The sequence below is a fragment of the Acomys minous genome (assembly GCF_964271855.1).
Source record: "Acomys minous genome assembly, chromosome: 16".
Classification (NCBI taxonomy): Eukaryota; Metazoa; Chordata; class Mammalia; order Rodentia; family Muridae; genus Acomys; species Acomys minous.
This window is the reverse complement of record NC_140498.1, coordinates 3,244,886-3,263,399: the sequence shown is the minus strand read 5'-3', so window position 1 is coordinate 3,263,399 and position 18,514 is coordinate 3,244,886. Positions and strand designations below refer to the sequence as shown.

Sequence of the window (18,514 nt, the reverse complement as noted above, 5' to 3'; positions counted from 1 at the left end):
TTAAGAAGAAAATAGAAACGGAACAAGCAAGCTGGGCCTGGTAGTGTGTGTTTGTAATCCCAGTCCTGGAGGGTTAGAAGTTCAAGGCCAGCCTGGGCTACTTAGTGAATTAGAAGCCAGCCTGGGCTGAACAGAGAGCCCTTGTCTCAAATAAACAAAAACTAAATTCAAAACAGACAGCTAGAACAGAGAGCCCAGAAAAAACTTCCACGTTCATGAAGTCTGCATCGACGGATTCAGCCGTCTGTCTGTCTGTCTGTCTGACTGACTTACACATCTACCCATTTCACCTCACAGGGTGCGTCTGTCTGTATTGAGTGGTAGACTCCCCAAGCCCGCATTATATTCCCTAACCAGGGGTTTTACTGCTGTTCCACAGTATTTCCATCGTATTAGGTATTTAGGTGATCTAGAGCTTAGTGATGGAACCCCAGGGAATTACAAACCCTATGCAAACACTGTGTCATATACAACATATTGTACAACATTGTGCCTGTTTGTACGACGGACCCCAGCATCTACTGATTTGGATATCATGGGGCGATAGTAAAAGAGGATTGTACTTAAGAACATTATATTAAAGACAGAATTTAAATTCTCATACGAACCAGATAGTTTAGCCAGTAGGGTCTGACAAAACAAAAAACAAAAAAAACAAAAGTTAAACACACACACACGCACACACACACGCGCACACACACGGAAATACTATTTTGAAAACGTATTTTATACGTTCTATTATTTTCTATTATTTTATTTTAGGGCCTTAGAGACACGCTTCCACGCCGGCTTATATCCATCCCCACCTCGCCTCCATCCCCTCGTTTTCTCGGTGTAGCCTGGGTTGTCCAGGTACTTTCGCTTTTAGACCAAGTTGGCCTCGAAATCACGGAGCAACCTGCCTCTGCCTCCTGAGTTCTGGGATTAAAGGCGTGCACACCACCATCGCCAAGTTTAAATATTTAGTTTATTTAGTTTTGTTTATAAACCAGAAAACAAAAGAGCATGGGGACACAGCCTCAAGCCAGAAAAAAGGGGCCTGCTCATCCGCACCGTCTTTGCATCCCAACGACCTACGTCACAAGAGCCGTAGCCAATGACTGCGGGCCCCGGTGGCGGATCAGCCAATGGGCTCAGAGAGGGAGATTTGAACGTGTCCGGGTCTCGGAGCTCCGGGGGCCGGTTCTCCCGTTGTGCGAGCGCCCAGCGGAGTGGAGAGCGGCTGCGCCGGGGGCTCCGGAGGGCGCAGGTGACCCACGGGATCCGGTTCGGGTTAGGCGGGTCCACGTGCCAGCAGCCGCCTAGGAGGAGGGGTGCCGGGAGGGGCGCGGGTGTGCGCCCGGGCCTCGGCTGCGTGCGCTCCCCGCAGACCTGCCTCCTGCCCGCCTTCCGCTTCTCAGCGCGGGTTCACTCTCTGCCCAGCTCTCCTCCCGCTTTTCCCCTGGAGAATGGCTCAGAAGGAGAACACCTACCCGTGGCCCCACCGCTTGCAGACGGTAAGGTCCTGGCCACACCCTTTGCCCACCGCACCCCGGAAGGCAGATGCCAGACCCTGCAGATGGCCGGTCGGCTAAGCGCTTCCGACGTGTGTGCCCCCGGGCGTTTGTTTGCCGAGCCCAGTCCGGTCTATGAAAAAAAATTAACTACACAGGAAATAGACAAAAAGGTCCGGAATGGTCTAATCTAAATACTTATTTATGATGCTAGTTATAAAACCCAGAGCTTCAAATTTTGATGGACCACCGAGATGCACAGCAGCTCTGGAGTTTAGCTTAGAGAGTGGTGGGAACTAAGGATCCAAATACATTTAAAATGGTGTCTGTGTGTGTGTGTGTGTGTGTGTGTGTGCGCGCGCGCGCGCGCGCTCGCGATTGTAGGTGCTAGTCTGTACTAATATCACCGGGGTAAGCGTGTAGACTCCCTGGGGCCTTCTCTTGGCTGAAGAAATGGCCTGGTAAGCACAGTGGTGCACAGCTGTCATGAGCTGTCATGAGCTTAGCTCCGTGATGGGACCCCGGGCCCTACCCCGCAAAAGAAGAGCCCTTCACAGTCTGCTCGCTGCTTTGGGGACCTGGGCACTCTGGATAGTCCATCCATTTCCTGGTCCCAGGTTTTTTGCTGAAGGAAGCACTGGGTAAAACTGACAAGAGTGGGTGGAGTCTGAGCGAGACAGACGGTTACTTTTACCTTGGTCACTATGAAAAGAAACTGTCCAGTACTCAGAGAAGTTTGAGAGTGAAGACGAGGCCCAAGGCCACCATAATGTCCCTCAGTGTCCCTATGGTGTGCTACTATAGAGGGTTAAATACCAGTGTGGCGCTTACCCAGGCCTGGGTGAATGTGGTAATGTGTGTGGAACTGCCCAGCCCGGGTCCTGCTGGAGAAGGTGTGGACCAGGGTTAGGCAAACTGTTCAGTGTTGGAGTCGTTTGCCCCTTGTCTTGGGTTGTTTGGTTTGTTTTTTTGTTTCAAGACAGAGTTTCTTTGTGTAGTATCAGCTGTCCTGGACTCACTTTGTAGAGCAGGCTGGCCTCGAACTCAGAGCAACCGCCCTGCCTCTGCCTCCTGGGTGCTGGGACTAGAGGTGTGCACACCACACCCCGCCTCGATTTTTATTTTTATTACTTAAGCCAGGACACCTAGCTGTCAGGTATTTTGTTTCTTTGTTTTGTTTCTCTGTTAGCCCTGGCTGTCCTGGACTTGCTTTGTAGACTAGGCTGGCCTTGAACTCACAGCAATCCACCTGCCTCTGCCTCCTGAGTGCTGGGATTAAAGGCGTGTGCCACCACTGCCTGGCTGCAAGTTGTTTCTTAATAACTCATTTCACGTGGAGCAATGAGCAGAACCTTGGGGCTAGGCAGCCAAACCATGGTGTTTCACTGCTGTTCTCTGAACTCTTAATGGTTGGGCTCTTCTGTTTGTTTGTTCGGTTTGGTTTGCTTATTGAGAGAGGGTTTCTCTGTGTAGCCCTGGCTGTCCTGGAACTTGCTTTGTAGACCAGGTTGGCCTTGAATTTAGAGATCCACCTGCCTCTGCCTCTGGAGTGCTGGGGAGTGCTGGGATTAAAGGTGCCCGCCACCGCCCAGCGAGTGGAAGAGTTCTGTAACACACTGTAACAAGGTAACAAGGTAGGGGTGGAGAGAGGCGGGTCTCTGTGAGTTGGGGTCCAGCCTGGCTTACAAATCCAGTTCAGAACAGCCAGGGCTTAATACACAGAGAAACCTTGTCTGAAAAAACCAAAACCGAACCCAGGTAGCTGAAATGCTGCACATAGCACATTGCAGCCAGGCCTTGAGGGACAAGGGCGTCCTCAGAGCCACCCTTTGCTCCCCCAGTCTCAGTCAGGCCTGAAGACCCTGCCCCAGAGAGTCCTGCGGAAGGAGCCTGCTGTGATGTCGGCCCTTGCCCTCATGAACCGCTCCAATGGCCAGTCCACAGGTACCTGGGGCAACGGGAAGGGCATTGGCTCAAAGGGACCAGAACCTAAGAGAGGGCATACGGTGAGAACGTCAAAGGAGGAACTCAACACACTTGCTCTCTCCTTAGCTACCCCTGGCCGGAAGCTGACCGAGAACACGAGTCAGGCCTCCACTGCCTTGTAAGTACCCCAGGGCAGGTCGGGTGACTTAACAGTGACAAGGCAGAAATGGGGGGTGGGTATGGGGGGTGAGGGGTGGGGGATAGGAGTTAAGGGGAGTAGGGCTAGCGAGAAATGCAGGTGGTTAAGGAGAGAGAAACACCTGAGAGAAACTAAGCCGGTCAGCACTGAGCTGGCTGACCCCCTCACCCACCCCACCCCACCCCACCCCACCCCACCCCCTGCCACTTTTCTAATCAGGCGGTCTCCCACTATTGACGACTTTGAGATTGGGCGTCCTCTGGGCAAAGGCAAATTTGGAAATGTGTACTTGGCTCGGGAGAGGAGAAGCCATTTCATCGTGGCCCTCAAGATCCTCTTCAAGTCCCAGATTGAGAAGGAGGGCGTGGAGCACCAGCTGCGCCGAGAGATCGAAATCCAGGCGCACCTGCAGTACGAGCCCTCTGCCCACCTGCTGCCCTCGCGTCACTGTTTCTGCAGGCCCAGCCCCCTCTTGTTTACCCACCTGAACCACCTGCCCCAGCCCCTCTCCACCACCCCACGCTCCCTGCCCCCCCCACTCCCCCCCCCGCCCCGCCGCACTCCCACCCCCACCCCCCCTGCCCCCAGAAGCAAACTGAAGGAGCTTTTCCTTCCTCCTTGCCCCAGACACCCCAACATCCTTCGGCTCTACAACTACTTCCACGACCGGCGGAAGATCTACCTGATACTGGAGTACGCCCCCCGCGGGGAGCTCTACAAGGAGCTACAGAAGCACCGAACTTTCGATGAGCAGCGGACGGCCACGGTGAGGGCGGCCACGGTCAGGGAGGGCGGCCACGGTCAGGGCGGCCACGGTCAGGGAGGGCGGCCACGGTCAGGGCGAACGGCCACGGTCAGGGCGGCCACGGTCAGGGAGGGCGGCCACGGTGAGGGCGGCCACGGTCAGGGAGGGCGGCCACGGTCAGGGCGAACGGCCACGGTCAGGGCGGCCACGGTCAGGGAGGGCGGCCACGGTGAGGGCGGCCACGGTCAGGGAGGGCGGCCACGGTCAGGGCGAACGGCCACGGTCAGGGCGGCCACGGTCAGGGCGGCCACGGTCAGGGCGCAGTGGCCTGTGAGGCTGGGGCTGCTGCTGGAAGGGAGCTGGAGGCCTGATTTTCCTGTGGCGTGGGCCCCTGCAGATCATGGAGGAAGTGGCGGACGCCCTCATGTACTGCCACAGGAAGAAGGTGATCCACAGAGACATAAAACCCGAGAACCTGCTGCTGGGTCTCCAGGGGGAGCTGAAGATTGCGGACTTCGGCTGGTCTGTGCACGCCCCCTCCCTGAGGTATGGTGGGTCTGGGGCGCGGGGGGGGGGGGTGCGGGAGGGGGAGGGGGAGGGCTCTCCCTGGTGTGCTGCGGCTCTGACAATTCGAAAGAAATTCTCCGTAGCTTGTTCCTTCAGAAGACTGGGGGTTGTCTACATGTGGTATAGTGATATCTTTTTTTTTTTTTTTTTTTCAAGACAAGGTTTCTCTGTTTAACAGCTCTGGCTGTTCTGTACTCACTCCCTTTGTAGTTCCAGGCTGGCCTCGAACTCACAGAGATCCACCTGCCTCTGCCTCCCGAGTGCTGGGATTAAAGGCGTTCACCACCCCGCCGGGCTCTATTCATTATTCCTAACTCTCTAAGCTAATTTGGCTTCCTCCCAGGGTGGATCCCAGTGGTTCTTGCACTTTATAGCTTTTCTGGACTCCAGCTCCTTCCTCCTGACCTTTCTTGGACCTCTGCCAGTGGCTGAACCTCCTTGCTTCCTCCTCCTACTCTCCCTCCCCGGGGGAGCAGGAAGTCCAGCCCTGTTCTGCCCCCTGCTGACCAGGTGGATGGAAGCTGCTTTGTTGGCATTTCAGGGGACAATTGGGGTGCAGAGTTTATACGACATTGAGACAGGAGATTCTCAGAACAAGGCTTGCCACCAGATATGGGGGGGGGGGGGGCACAGGAATCAGCATTTATATCGCACCATGACCTTGTGCCAGCAGAGAAGCTGTCTGCTTCCTGGAACTCAGCCACTTCCCTCACCCCACCAGGAGGAAGACCATGTGTGGGACCCTGGACTACCTGCCCCCAGAGATGATTGAGGGGCGCATGCATAATGAGATGGTAGATCTCTGGTGCATTGGGGTGCTCTGCTATGAACTGATGGTGGGGAACCCACCCTTCGAGAGCCCTAACCACAGTGAGACGTATCGTCGGATTGTCAGGGTGGGTAGCTGCTTGCCTCTGGGTGGTGGTGTGGAAGCCAGGGTCTGGGGCCGGGCAGTCGATTTACAGGGCTCTGAAAAAAAAATCTGTTTTGAAAATACGTTTTATTTATTCTCTGACAACTTCCTACCCACACACAGTGAGCCCTAATCATGTCCACCCGTAAACGCCCCTCCCTCTCCCCTGGGCTCCTTCCCAGCACGTGTCCTGCCCACTTTCATGTCCTCCTCTTTCTTTCTGTAGCCCGCTAAGACCGGCTAGTGCTGCCTACATAAACACCAGCAACTTACCCGTGTCCAACTCAAAAAAATAAAAATATCCCATCCTCCCCGCAGCCATCCACTGCCTATAACGCCTCTTCTGGGGTTGCAGAAACGTCCTGGTAGAGTGAGTAGAAGAGGAAGATGTAGTCGGTGTAACACAGACAGAAACTGTCCTCCTCTCTTCACCTGCAGGTGGACCTGAAGTTCCCCGCCTCAGTGCCTGAGGGGGCGCAGGACCTCATCCGAAAGCTGCTCAAACATAACCCTTCGGATCGGCTGCCCCTGGCGCAGGTCTCAGCTCACCCTTGGGTCCGGGCCCACTCCCGGAGGGTGCTGCCTTCCTCTGCCCTTCAGCCTGCGTCTTGATGTCGCCCCTGTTTGTTTGTGTATCTGTGCATGTGTCAGGGGAAGGGGACAGTAGCTCACAGCTATCCCCAACTCCAGTTCTAGGGCTCTGGCCCCGCTTCTGATCTCCACAGGCAAAACCAGGTGAACAACAGCCTGGCGGGGCCCTCACGCCTCCAATCCAGCACTCGGGAGGCAGAGGCAGGCGGATCGCTGTGAGTTCAAGGCCAGCCTGGTCTACAAAGTGAGTCCAGGGCAGCCAAGGCTACAGAAACTCTGTCTCAAAAAACAAACCAAAATAAATAAAAAATAAAACAACAGGGGCTGGAGAGATGGTTCAGAGGTTAAGAGCACTGACTGGCCTTCCAAAGGTCCTGAGTTCAATTCTCAGGAACTACATGGTGGCTCAACCATCTATAATGTGATCTGATGCCCTCTTCTATCATGCAGGCACATATGCAGGCAGAACACTGTATATATAAGAAATAAATCTTTTTTTAAAAGCCCAAAATGTATTTAATACAGTTTATCTATGAAACCTGGCTTAACCTAGCCTATCTTCAGTTCAGAAAACTGAACTGTGGAGCAAAGCATATTTTATAATAAAGTCTTAAATATTTCATATTTTTGAATACTGTACTGAAAGTTAAAATATAGTTGGCACAGTTTGGCAACATGGTGAAGCAGCCAGGTGGTAGTGGCTTATAAATTCCACCACGCAGGGAGGCAGAGGCAGGTGGATCTGTGAGTTCGAGGCCAGCCTGGTCTACAGATCTAGTTCCAGGACAGCCGGGGCTACACAGAGAAATTCTGTCTCATGAGAAAAACTGTAAAGGCAAAAACCTAAAAAACAAGTTGGTTTGGCCCGTCAGTACATGCACTTAGGGGCCAAATCAAAGGAATCACCAGCGCCGGCCGGGGTGGCGCACGCCTTTAATCCCAGCACTCGGGAGGCAGAGGCAGGTTTGTCACTGTGAGGTCTACATGTGAGGTTCGAGGCATGACACAATGATGCCATCAAAGCCTCATGCCTGCGCTTGGGACTCTCCTGTTGGGTTGCTGTGTCCAACTAAAGTATGAAAGCTTGTGCTTCATCTTAATATGTTTTATTTTGTCGTATTTGGTTGTTATTTCTTAGAAGCCTGTTCTTTTCTGATGAGAGACGGAGGGGAAGAGAGGTGAGGACAAACAGGGATGATAGAGGGAGGGAACTTTAACAGGATAGATCATGTAAGAAAGTAGTCTGTTTTCACTTAAAGCTTCTTATTAAGAGAAGGGGGTTGATGAAGAGATGGCTCAGAGGTTAAGAGCACTGGCTGTTCTTCCAAAGGTCCTGAGTTTAGTTCCCAGCACCCACATGTATGCCCACGTATAATGAGATCTAGTGCCCTCTTCTGGCCATGCAAGCAAAATACTGTATAAATAAGAAATCTTTAGTAAATAAATACATTAAAAGGTCACTGGATGGTGTTGGCTCATGCCTTTAATCCCAGCACTCAGATGCAGAGGCAGGCAGATTTCTGAATTCAAGGCCAGCCTGGTCTACAGAGAAAGTTCTGGTATAGTCAGGGCTACACAGAGAAACCCTGTCTCAGGGAGAAAAAAAAAAAAGTCAAGGATGGCCAGTTAGGGTAGCACAAGCCTTTAATCCTAGCACTCAGGCATAGCTGAGTTTTCAGCTAGCCTGGTCTATATAGTGAGTTTCAGGCCAGCCAAGACTACATAGTGAGATTCTGCCCCAAAAACTAAAATAAAAAGTCAGAGGACTGGAGTGATGGCTGCTCTTCCAAAGACTCTGAGGCAGAGCACAGCTATCTGTAACTTCCATGGTATCCAGGCCTCTGAGGCCACCAGGCATATACATACATACATACATACATACATACATACATACATACATACATGCAGGCAAAACACTCATACACATTTAAAAATAAAAATGTCCAGATTGCTGTGAGTTCGAGGCCAGCCTGGTCTACAAAGCAAGTGAGTCCAGGACAGCCAAGGCTAAGACAGAGAGACCCTGTCTTGAAAAACAAAAAAACAAGTTATAAGTTATAAAAAGCTGTACCGTAAGGTGGGCAGAGTTTCTCTGTGTAGCCCTGGCTGTCCTGGAACTCAGAGCTCTCCCTGCCTCTTCCGGAATGCTGGGACTGAAAGCATGTGCTGCCACCACCTGGCCTGTGCAGTCTTAATCCAGATCCCGATGAGCTGGAGATTACATGTGTGTGACGCAGTCAGACAGCAGATTCCGGAATACAATTACATTTTGAGAACAAACAAGGGAACTTCGTGATTTTATGTAGTTGGGGTGGGGGAAAGCAGCCCAGAGGAAAGGATGCTTAACTAAGCTGTTAACAGCTCACTCGGGCAAGAAAGGGGGTGGCGGCACCTACCTTTAATGCCTGCTCTTGCGAGGCAGAGGCTCACAGATCTTTGTGAGTTTGGGGCCAGCCTGGTCTACATACAGCCAGGGTTACATGGAGAACCCTCATCTCAGGAAACAAAACCAGGTCACTACGGTAACTGTTGTCTCTGCTTCATTCTTTTAATGCCCATCTTCCTCCTCCTTTGGGGCTCAGTACCCCAGGATCCTGCCCCTGGGATGAGGCACCTCCTGACCACCATCCGCTGCCTGGTGATGATGCCTAGTGCTGGGAACAGACCAGATTCCCAGCTCCTGCTAGAAGGGCTGGTTACCTCATGCCCTGCAGTAGACTCTTAACTTCCAAAGTGTAGACCTGAGCATGTGAGGAGGCTGGGGCCTAGCTGGCCTGGAAGTCTACATAGACCATCTGACCTCAAATTCACAGAGATCCACCACCCCACCTCCGCTAAATGCCAGGATTAAAGCTCTGGCTTTTGCCCCAGGGCTTTGATGCACAGGGATGGTGGCTGGCCTGTCTGACCCTCAGACTGGAGGCCTTAATCCTACAACTCCAGGTGGTGAACGAGTGCATTCATTAGCCTCTTGTTGTTATAACAAACATCTGAGGCAGTCGGCTTGGTTGGCCAGGAACACAACAGCACCTCATGGAAGGAGCACACAGTAAAACAAAAACAGATCATTTCATGGGCCAGAAAGCAAAAGACAGGAACAAGAGACACCCAGTCTTGTCTGAAGTCATCCTCCTCCTCAGTGACCCAGGAAGTTCCCATTAGGCCCTAGCTCTTAATGTTTCCGCCCTCTGCAATAGGGCCTCCCTGGGGACCAAGATTTCTAACATCCCATATTTGTGGGCGTGAACATTTGAGTCTCATGCAACCCCATAACTTTTCAACCCCATAAAAGTATACATTTGGGATGGAGAGATAGCCCAGCAGGTAAGAGAATGCTTGTGCTTCCAACGGTCCTTATTCCCTTCAACCACATGGTGCCTCCCAACCGTACAGAAGACAATGTTCCAACTATCTTAGGCCACCACGTAAAACCTCCAGTGCCAGGCACAGGCAAAGCTTGTTGAGTGGTTGGAACCCCATAAAAAAATCAAAGGCTATCGCTAAGGCTATAGGTTACTCCCCACAACCTGATGGCAAGTCCCCATTGCCAAAAACAATGCCTGCTTGTGTTAAGGAACACAGAGAGGTCAAGCTGGTGCCTAAGAAGAAGCGTCACCCATCTGACTCGCACTGATGGTACTGGACGGCAGGCTGCATGCTGTCAGAGGAGGAGGCAGGCATCAGTATCTCCCAGCTACAGTGTTCCCTACAACCCGTGTGCAAGATACACTGGTACAACAGTGGCTCGCGTGTTATGGAAACAACCAGCTTTTGATTAGGTTTAAGGTTCACCACCCCATGAGCTGGAACACGCCGTACCTGACAATGGCGAAAATGGCCAAGAATCTGACGAAATAAGTCATGGGCCTAGGGGAAAACCTACTACCATTACTTTACTAAAGGGACACATCGATAAAATGACTCCTAATTACACACTGCTGTACCCACAGATCAGCGCCTTGCCCGGCCCACATCAGAGTCGCTGCTTCTTCTCACAGTAGATGGGAACTCAGCGAGAGACCTACAGCCGGACAATGTGCAGAGTGAGAGACTGAAGCACTCAACCCTAAATGAGATCCTCAGCAAACCCCACAGACTGTGGCAGAACGCACAGGCCCGCACAGGTTCAAGCCAGATGGGGGGTCCCAGCACGGAGAGGGGAGCAGACAGAAAGGCCTACCCCTCCCTGCAGTTCACACCTACAGGCAAAGGGAAGTCCGCTTCCTTGAGCAGCCTCCTTGATTAACCAGTCACATTCTATTGCAGGCCCCTCGCTCAGGAGTAGGCACCTAACACACCACCGACTCAGAGAAAGTTTTATGGACTTTCTGGTTCATTTTGCTTTGGGCATATAGATGCATGTATATTTTGTCTTAGTCTTTTGCTTGGTTTTGATTTTCATTTTTGTACTTTTTTGGGGTGTGTGTTTCTTGTTCTGCTTTTTTTTTTTTTTTTTTGTTTTGGTTTTGGCTTGTTTGCTTTTGAAAGATAGAGAAAGAGCTTACAGTTGGGCTGGTAGGGAGTTAAGGAGGAGTTGGGGGAGGGAAAACACGGTTATAGTATATCATATGAAACATTTTTTCAGCAAAATATATTAGGCAAAAAAGAAAGGAAAAGAAAATAGCCAAGATGTATATTGACTCTCATACCAAATGTCATCTTGTTTTAACTCAAAACCCATTTTGGTAGTGACAAGACATATTTTTGTCATGTTTTATGATTCCCGGGGTTATGTTTAGAAGAAGAGGAGAAGGAGAAGTCAAAAGACTTGCAGAAGATGGCTTCTTTGAAAGAAAAAGGACCTCAAAATAAATAAATAAATAAATAAATAAATAAATAAGCAAGCAAGAACGCAACAGAGTAAAGGCAGGGTGCAGGGTACTGCAAAGGTCAGTGTTGGTGCTGGCAAAAAGGAAATGATTCTGCAGTGATTATCCACAGTAATTCCGATTCAAAAGCAGGAACGTAAGGGGCGCGGCCTCCCTACCCCTTTAATCCCAGCACTGGGAAGGCAGAGACAGCAGGAGCTCTGTAAATTCGAGGCCAGCCTGGTCTACAAAGCGAGTTCAGGGCAGCCAAGGCTCTGTTACAGACGAACCACGTCTCAAACAACAACAACTCAGAGCTCCGGTTGCATTTTGTAGTTGACAACTTTCCCACCATCTGTCTCCTGTACCACTGCCCTTGGGAAGAATCTCTGCCCGCTACGGGAACTACAGTGTGCCCTGAGAGACGTGGCCCCTCGAGGCCAGACTCTTCGGTCTCGATGGTGGAAACCCTCTCTCTCCTCATTATTTCAGCCCCAGTGTCTTCTCTCTGTCTCTCCTCCACCCTGTGAGCCCCGGCGGTTTCGGAAAGCTCATCTTCCCTCCGCCAGCAAGATGACTCGGATGCTCTTAACAGCTGAGTCTTCCATCAGAGGCCTTTCCCGACCGGCGAGGCCTCGCCTAACTAGCTCTACTTTACTCTCAGTCACGCCCCTTTACTTCCCCGAGAGCGCTTATCAAAACTTCTGATCTTTTCATCTGTGGAATATTTTTTCTCTAGTGACAAAAAAAAATCACATATCCAATGAGAGAGTCGCTCTACGCAGGGGGGGACAGGAGCCCGCAGAGTGGCAAAAGCACGGGCAAGTCCACAGGCCTTGCTGCAATTGTGTCCGCAGGGAGTCGCTCTGGGTGGTTCAGACTGACCAGGCAGGCAGGCAGGCACGTCCCGCTGGGAAGCCTGGCTCTCTCTTGGTTCTGCCTTTCTTTCTCGGTTACCTAGCTAGGTCCGGCTCAACCCTGCGCATCCAAGCGGATTAAAGTATTCCCGTGCCAAGAAGCGACCCCAGTCGGGCTGGATCGGTAAGCTCCGCCCCCGCGGGACTCGGGCGTCCATGGGTGACTGACACACACACACACACACACACACACACACACACTCACTCACTCACTCACTCCGCCATCAAAACACACACACACACACACACACACACACACACACACACACACACGGACTCGGGCGTCCGTGGGTCTCACACACACACACACACGGACTCGGGCGTCCGTGGGTCACACACACACACACACACACACACACACACACACACACACACGAACTCGGGCGTCCGTGGGTGACTGACACACACACACACACACTCACTCACTCACTCACTCACTCCGCCATCAGTAACCAGAAAGGGCGGGGCGGCGAGCGCAGCTGTCTCACACACACACACACACGGACTCGGGCGTCCGTGGGTCACACACACACACACACACACACCACACACACCACACACACACACACACACACACACACACACTCCGCCATCAGTAACCAGAAAGGGCGGGGCGGCGAGCGCAGCTGTCACCTCCTAGCCCCGACCCGACAGGCTTTCACGTGCGCCCCGCAGTTCAATAACAGCTCTTCTTCCGGAACTTCCTGGGGCGGCGACCAATCACAGAGTCCTTCCTGTCCGTACCGGCAGCCAATCGGCGCGCTTCCGCCTCCGTCCCTTAAAGGCGCCGACGCTGCCGCGGAGCCCGGCCGACCAACGCGCGGTTCCGGCCCCCGCCCTCAGTATGGAGGCCGCGGGGGCCCAGCTCGGGCCCGAGCCGGACCTTTCGGCCGGCGGAGCTGACCATCCGGCGACGATCTTCAGCGGCAGGGCGTCCCGGACGCCTTCGGAGCCGCCCTCGGTCCCGAGGGTGTCCGGGGAGGAAGAGGCTGAGAGCGTTGGGGTCGCGAGCCGCCACCCCCGGGCGGCCCCGAAGATGTCGAGCGGCAGCATCGTCCACCGGCCGGAGCTGGACGCTTGCGAAGACAAGCCTGGCTCCGGGGCGACGCCGACAGGGGCCGGGGGCCGCCGGGGGCCGCCGGGTTCCGAGCACGCCCCGCCCCCGTCCTCCTGGCCCCAGGAACCGGAGCCCAGCGAGGACCACCAGCCTCCCGCCCCGAGGGCCCGCCGTCGGGGGAGCCCCGGAGGCGTCGAGATGAACGTGGATCCATCGCAGCGAGAGGGTGAAGACTACGAGGAGGAGGAGGAGGAGGCGGCGGCCGCCGGGAGGGCTGGCCGCTCGTTCCCCAGCCGCCTTCAGGACAGCCGCAGCCTGGACGGGCTGAGCGGGGCGTGCGGTGGCGGCGGCGGAGGAGGAGGAGGAGGAGGAGGGGGATCCTCGGCGAGTGGCGAGGCTGGGGCGGGTGGAGGACGTCGCGCCACCATCTCCAGCCCCCTAGAGCTCGAGGGCACGGTGAGCCGCCACGGCGACCTTACCCACTTCGTCGCCAACAACCTGCAACTGAAGATCCGGCTGAGCGGCTCGGCGCCGCCGCTTGCCCCTGCCTCCGCGCGGCCCTGCCTCACGCCCGCACCGACCCCTACCATCCCTCCCATCGACCCGGACGTGCTGAGGGATCTGGAGCGGCTGAGTCGCGAGCTGGGTGGCAGGGTGGACCGTCTGCTCCGCGGGCTGGGCGGCGCGGTGCAGGAGCTGACGGCCCTGAGCGTGGGCTGCATCCAGACCTACCGCGACGCCGTGGACTCCTTGGGCGAAGCGGTGGACATGAGCATCAAGGGCATGTACACCTTGCTCGCGCGCTGCGAGGAGCTGGAGCGCGCTCTGCAGCCGGTTCAGGGCTTGGCGCGTCAAGTCCGAGACATCCGGCGCACTCTGGAGGTGTTGGAGGCCCTGTGCAAGTGACCAGGAGCACGGAGGGGAGGCCACGCCTAACCTGGCCAAGCCCAGGGTCCAGTAAGGACCCTAAGGATTCTTCAAGGAGCCCTGGAGGAAGCTGCCTGCTGAGGAGAGGCCTGCGCACTGGAGGTTCTTCCACGGGCATTTAGGTGGCCTGTGCCCGTTCTAAGCCTAAGGGGTGTGAATGGGGGAAAGCTGTAAGGTTTTCCTGGTGGGAAGGGACGTAGCCCTGCTTCTTTTCAGTTAACCATCTCTAGCTACCCTGCTCTTCCCAACTCTTCTCCCTAGCTGGAGCGCGCGTCCTGGGGAATGCAGGCCCTTAGAGCTCTGCTGGAGGGCGGGGCACGCCCCCAGGTGTGATGAGAAAGAAAACAGGAGAGGCCCCAGCCCCGCGGCCGCTCTCGGGATTCCAGTGGTCACACACCTCAGGTGCCAGGGGCTTTAGGGACTCGATCGCTCCTTGTCCACACACCATGCAGGTGAGGGCGCGCGCCTGCCTAACGCCCTGCTTCTTCCCTCCGGTCCCCTACAGTGTCCCGGGTTGGAGCTAACAGGAGCACATTTCATGGCGGAGGGCGTGAAGTGGGAGGCGTCTCGCTGCGCTCAGGGTTCAGGTAGAGTTGTTGCTGGTTTGGAAAACCACCTGTTGTGGAGTGTTCTAATGAGTTTTGGCTTTCTGAGTTTTTGTGGAATTAAAGTGCTGCTGCTGCTGCTGCTAAGGCTGAGCCTGTTTTTGTGTGGGGGTCAAAGGGGTCGAGAAGCCAACGGAATGAGAATGAAGCGGGTATGGCCCACGGAGCTCCCCGGGTGGGAACTGGGGATACCGAGGAGGAAATCTCAGCCTAGATGGAGAAGGTTACGAGTCAGATCTGAAGCAGGTAATTTCACAAGGGGCCCAAAGAGCCACTGAAAGGAGAAACACAGGCATGGGTCTCGAGGGGACAGGGCTTCTCCCCCCCCCCCCCCCCGTGGACAGGCAGACGCTGGGCAGAGTGCTGAGAGAAGATACGTGAAGTCCTGTCAGCTCCATCCCTGACCTCTGTGCTAATCAGTCACGTGTAGATTTGAGACAGTTCTGTCACAGTCGCAAAGGCTGTCTTCTTACAGTTTGCATATACATTCATGAGCTATATGTTATGATCATAAACTCTCCAAGGTCGCAAAAGTAGTTTCCCGCACCACAAGACACTCCCGCACTTTGGAAAGCATTCCAGTACATTAGGAAGACTGCTGTAGGGCATTTTCTCAGACATCATCCTTTCAGAAGATAATAGAAATTGGTAGGGCTGTCTTGTTAAAAGGTGAATATCAGAAAAACCCGAACTGAGAATTTATCTCATAATAGCGGGTGATAAACTACTCACATTGAACAAACAAAATAATAGGGGAAAAAAAGGTCTAGATACTGGCCCGTACGGGGATCGAACCCGCGACCTTGGCGTTATTAGCACCACGCTCTAACCAACTGAGCTAACCGGCCAGGTGCGAGTGTGTGTAACTTTTAAAGCTATGTAAATGGAGAGACGTACCTACATGTGCCAGGAAAAAATTTAAACCATTTCATAAGATGGAAGAATGGAGTCTCCGAACTAGCTAGGAGGGTACTTACTCAAGTTAGCAATCAAACTGCAATTCTGACGAACTCAAAAAAAAAAAAAGAGAGAGAGATAGAGATTTTGGCATTTGACTGCCTGTCGAAGCGCAAAGGAGGTTCAAGGAGGGGAAGGCTGTTCAAGCTCCTACTTCTAAATTTACAGGACGCCAGAGACTGAGTAGTGAGTGGATGGGCGTGACGTGACATCCAGGTTCCAACCCTTAAAAAAAAAAAGTAACCCACAAAGGCACCGCTGGGATTCGAACCCAGGATCTCCTGTTTACTAGACAGGCGCTTTAACCAACTAAGCCACGGCGCCCACATGTTGTCGTGACACCTTCACTCCTTGGCCAGGTCAGTTCCAGGGCACAGGGACGACCAGGAAACGCCGGCGGGCGGAGGGGGAGGAAAAGGTATCGCCGAGCGAGCGCCGGGAGACGCGGGGGCGTCTGACTCGGAGACCCGGTCACGGCACGGCAGCCCTCGTCCGTCTCTAGACACAAAACTGAATGTAGACTTCAGGAGCTACACACGACGAGGATGGGATTCGAACCCACGCGTGCAGAGCACAATGGATTAGCAGTCCATCGCCTTAACCACTCGGCCACCTCGTCCACACGGGCAGGTGGCACTTTGGCTTCTCTGAGAGCTGCACTCCTCCTCCAGCCTAGCGCCGCTCTCCCTGCGTCCCCAGGAATTCTGCCCGAAGCACCGCTGGATGCAGCGACCTCTGGGCGGCGACGAACTCCGAAAGCTCCTCCTCTCTGCCCAGAATTACCTTGATTTGTCCCCCCAAACACTCCCGAGATATACGGACAAGGAGGCATCACCGTAGGGCTCCCGAGCATTCCCGTCCTTGCTCTTTAAGAGATGCTTCTCCTTTGATCATTGGACAAAAATAAGGGAAATCGAACGAAAGTCAATGCAGTGCATGGGCCGTAAAAGAGGAGCTGACCCCGACGTGATTTGAACACGCAACCTTCTGATCTGGAGTCAGACGCGCTACCGTTGCGCCACGAGGCCGGCCGGCCACAGCCGAGGACAGGTCACCTCATGACTGCTATAGGAAGACACCCCCACGCACCCACGCGTTTCCGATGACTTTTTTTTTTTTAAATGTTCCTGAAAACCCCTAAAATGGAGCTTCTCCCCTTGGAGGAAAACGCAGACTGAACGCCTCAGAGCGAGCAGCCGCCCCACCCTGTCCGGTTCTCCTCTCTCTCCTCCCTTTCACGAGCTTACAAACCCAGCGCTGAGCGGGAGAGGCAGGGACTTCTGTGAGCTGGGGACCAGTTTGCTCTACATCATGAGCTCCGGGCCAGCCAAGGGCCGTACGGGGAGACCTTGTCTTCTTAAACAAGCAACCGCAAAAAGAAACAACCTTTTGTTTTCCGTTAAAATAATAGTGAATAAAGTCCTGGGTGTGGTGGCGAGCTTTGTAATACCCGCAACTAGAGGCAGGTGAGGCGGAACCATCTCAAATTTAAGGCCAGCCTCGGTTGCTTAGCGAGGCACCGTCTAGAAAAGGAAAACAAACTAACAGCTGGCGCGGCGGTATGCCAGCACGTCCCTGGCTATACTCCAAGCTCGAGGCCAGTTCTTTTGTATTTGATGGAGTATGGCAAAAAAACAAAACAAAACAAAACAAAAAAAACCCGAATGCAATGGTTTGTGTGTGGTAAGAGAGGGACACGGAGGTCTCTCTCGGTGACTACCTTGTATATTTTTGCTTTGGGATCATGTAAATGGTTAATATCATTATAAAAATAAAATCGAAACGTGCAGATGGCGGCCTGGGGACCCGCGCTGGGTCCCAGACCACGCGCCAGTTCGCAGGCGTCTCTGCGATGTGCTAGGGGCACTCCCTCCTGAGCTGCAGCACCACCCGGCCTGAGGAAGTGGAGGAGTCGCAGCAGCGCCCACCGTGGGCCGCCGACACGGGAGCAGCTGTGGACAAGCTGGCCAGAGCGTGGAGGGGACCTAGGTTAAGATATCCCCATGCATTGCGCAGGAAGGTCCTGCTCCTTGGTCCAGGTAGACTGGGCCCCTTGGTCCTAAGCGATCTGGGCGTCCCCGCCACGCAGACTCCCAGATACAGGGCGAAAGCATTGTTTTCGGGGATCACAAGCTCTTTCTGGAGATGGTGGCGTAGGCCTCCTCCGTGACGCCTGATGCTGTAGGACAGGCTGCCAAAGCGAATCCATTCCTAGCAACTGATCTGGGGACCAACCCAGCAAATCCGGGGTGAGCCTGGTGCCCGGCACGTTGCCGCCAACAGGCTGCCAGCATGTGTTGCATAGAATGCCTGTGCCCAGACTTCATAAGCAGCATAGAGCCCCTACTCGCGCCCCAAATTCAGTGATGCGTAGGCTTACGTTCCCTCCAAAACGGGGGCGATTTAAACCATCAGATAACGTTCTGGGTCACTTTTCCTGGTTCCTGTCTTTAAAATCCCAGATACTCTCCTCTCTCTTTCTCTCCTTTTCTCGCCCCCCGACACCGCACGCGAGTGTGTGTGTGTTCACCCCACAATTATTAGGAGAGATAAGTCCCAGACCTGAAGCGAGAAGCCATTTGAAGAGCGTTAGTCACCTGTAGTGCCTCCTATGGCCACAGGGTGGGACTAAAACTAAAACTCAGAAACAGCTTTTCTAGGGCAGCCTTCTGAGAACTAAGGTCATGGGGGAGGCGAGGGGCGGGGGGAGGGGGGGAGAGAGAGAGAGAGAGAGAGAGAGAGAGAGAGAGAGAGAGAGAGAGAGAGAGAGAGAGAGAGAGAGAGAGAGAGAGAGAGAGAGAGAGAGAGA

The 18,514-nt window shown here is 53.9% G+C and overlaps 2 protein-coding genes across 2 annotated transcripts; both read left to right on the top strand.

The window, feature by feature from the left end:
- The first annotated feature begins 1,029 nt into the window (after positions 1-1,029).
- AURKB (aurora kinase B) lies at positions 1,030-6,945 on the top strand. The gene is made up of 9 exons (XM_084761544.1): positions 1,030-1,249; positions 1,423-1,496; positions 3,335-3,437; positions 3,546-3,597; positions 3,838-4,029; positions 4,246-4,384; positions 4,761-4,909; positions 5,652-5,826; positions 6,282-6,945. The coding sequence occupies exons 2-9, from the start codon at positions 1,449-1,451 to the stop codon at positions 6,453-6,455; spliced, it is 1,032 nt and encodes a 343-aa protein (XP_084617670.1). The 5' UTR covers positions 1,030-1,249; positions 1,423-1,448; the 3' UTR covers positions 6,456-6,945.
- Positions 6,946-12,733: 5,788 nt separating this feature from the next.
- On the top strand, positions 12,734-14,835 carry BORCS6 (BLOC-1 related complex subunit 6). Its single transcript, XM_084761553.1, has one exon. The coding sequence runs from the start codon at positions 13,004-13,006 to the stop codon at positions 14,120-14,122; it is 1,119 nt and encodes a 372-aa protein (XP_084617679.1). The 5' UTR covers positions 12,734-13,003; the 3' UTR covers positions 14,123-14,835.
- The last annotated feature ends 3,679 nt before the right edge of the window (positions 14,836-18,514 follow it).

Excerpts from the sequence above, each read along its gene's own strand:
- AURKB (XM_084761544.1), top strand. The coding sequence starts at position 1,449 with ATGGCTCAGAAGGAGAACACCTACCCGTGGCCCCACCGCTTGCAGACG. Across the intron at positions 1,497-3,334 it reads GGCCCCACCGCTTGCAGACG|TCTCAGTCAGGCCTGAAGAC; the intron begins GTAAGGTCCTGG and ends TTGCTCCCCCAG. Across the intron at positions 4,030-4,245 it reads GAAATCCAGGCGCACCTGCA|ACACCCCAACATCCTTCGGC; the intron begins GTACGAGCCCTC and ends TCCTTGCCCCAG.
- BORCS6 (XM_084761553.1), top strand. The coding sequence starts at position 13,004 with ATGGAGGCCGCGGGGGCCCAGCTCGGGCCCGAGCCGGACCTTTCGGCC.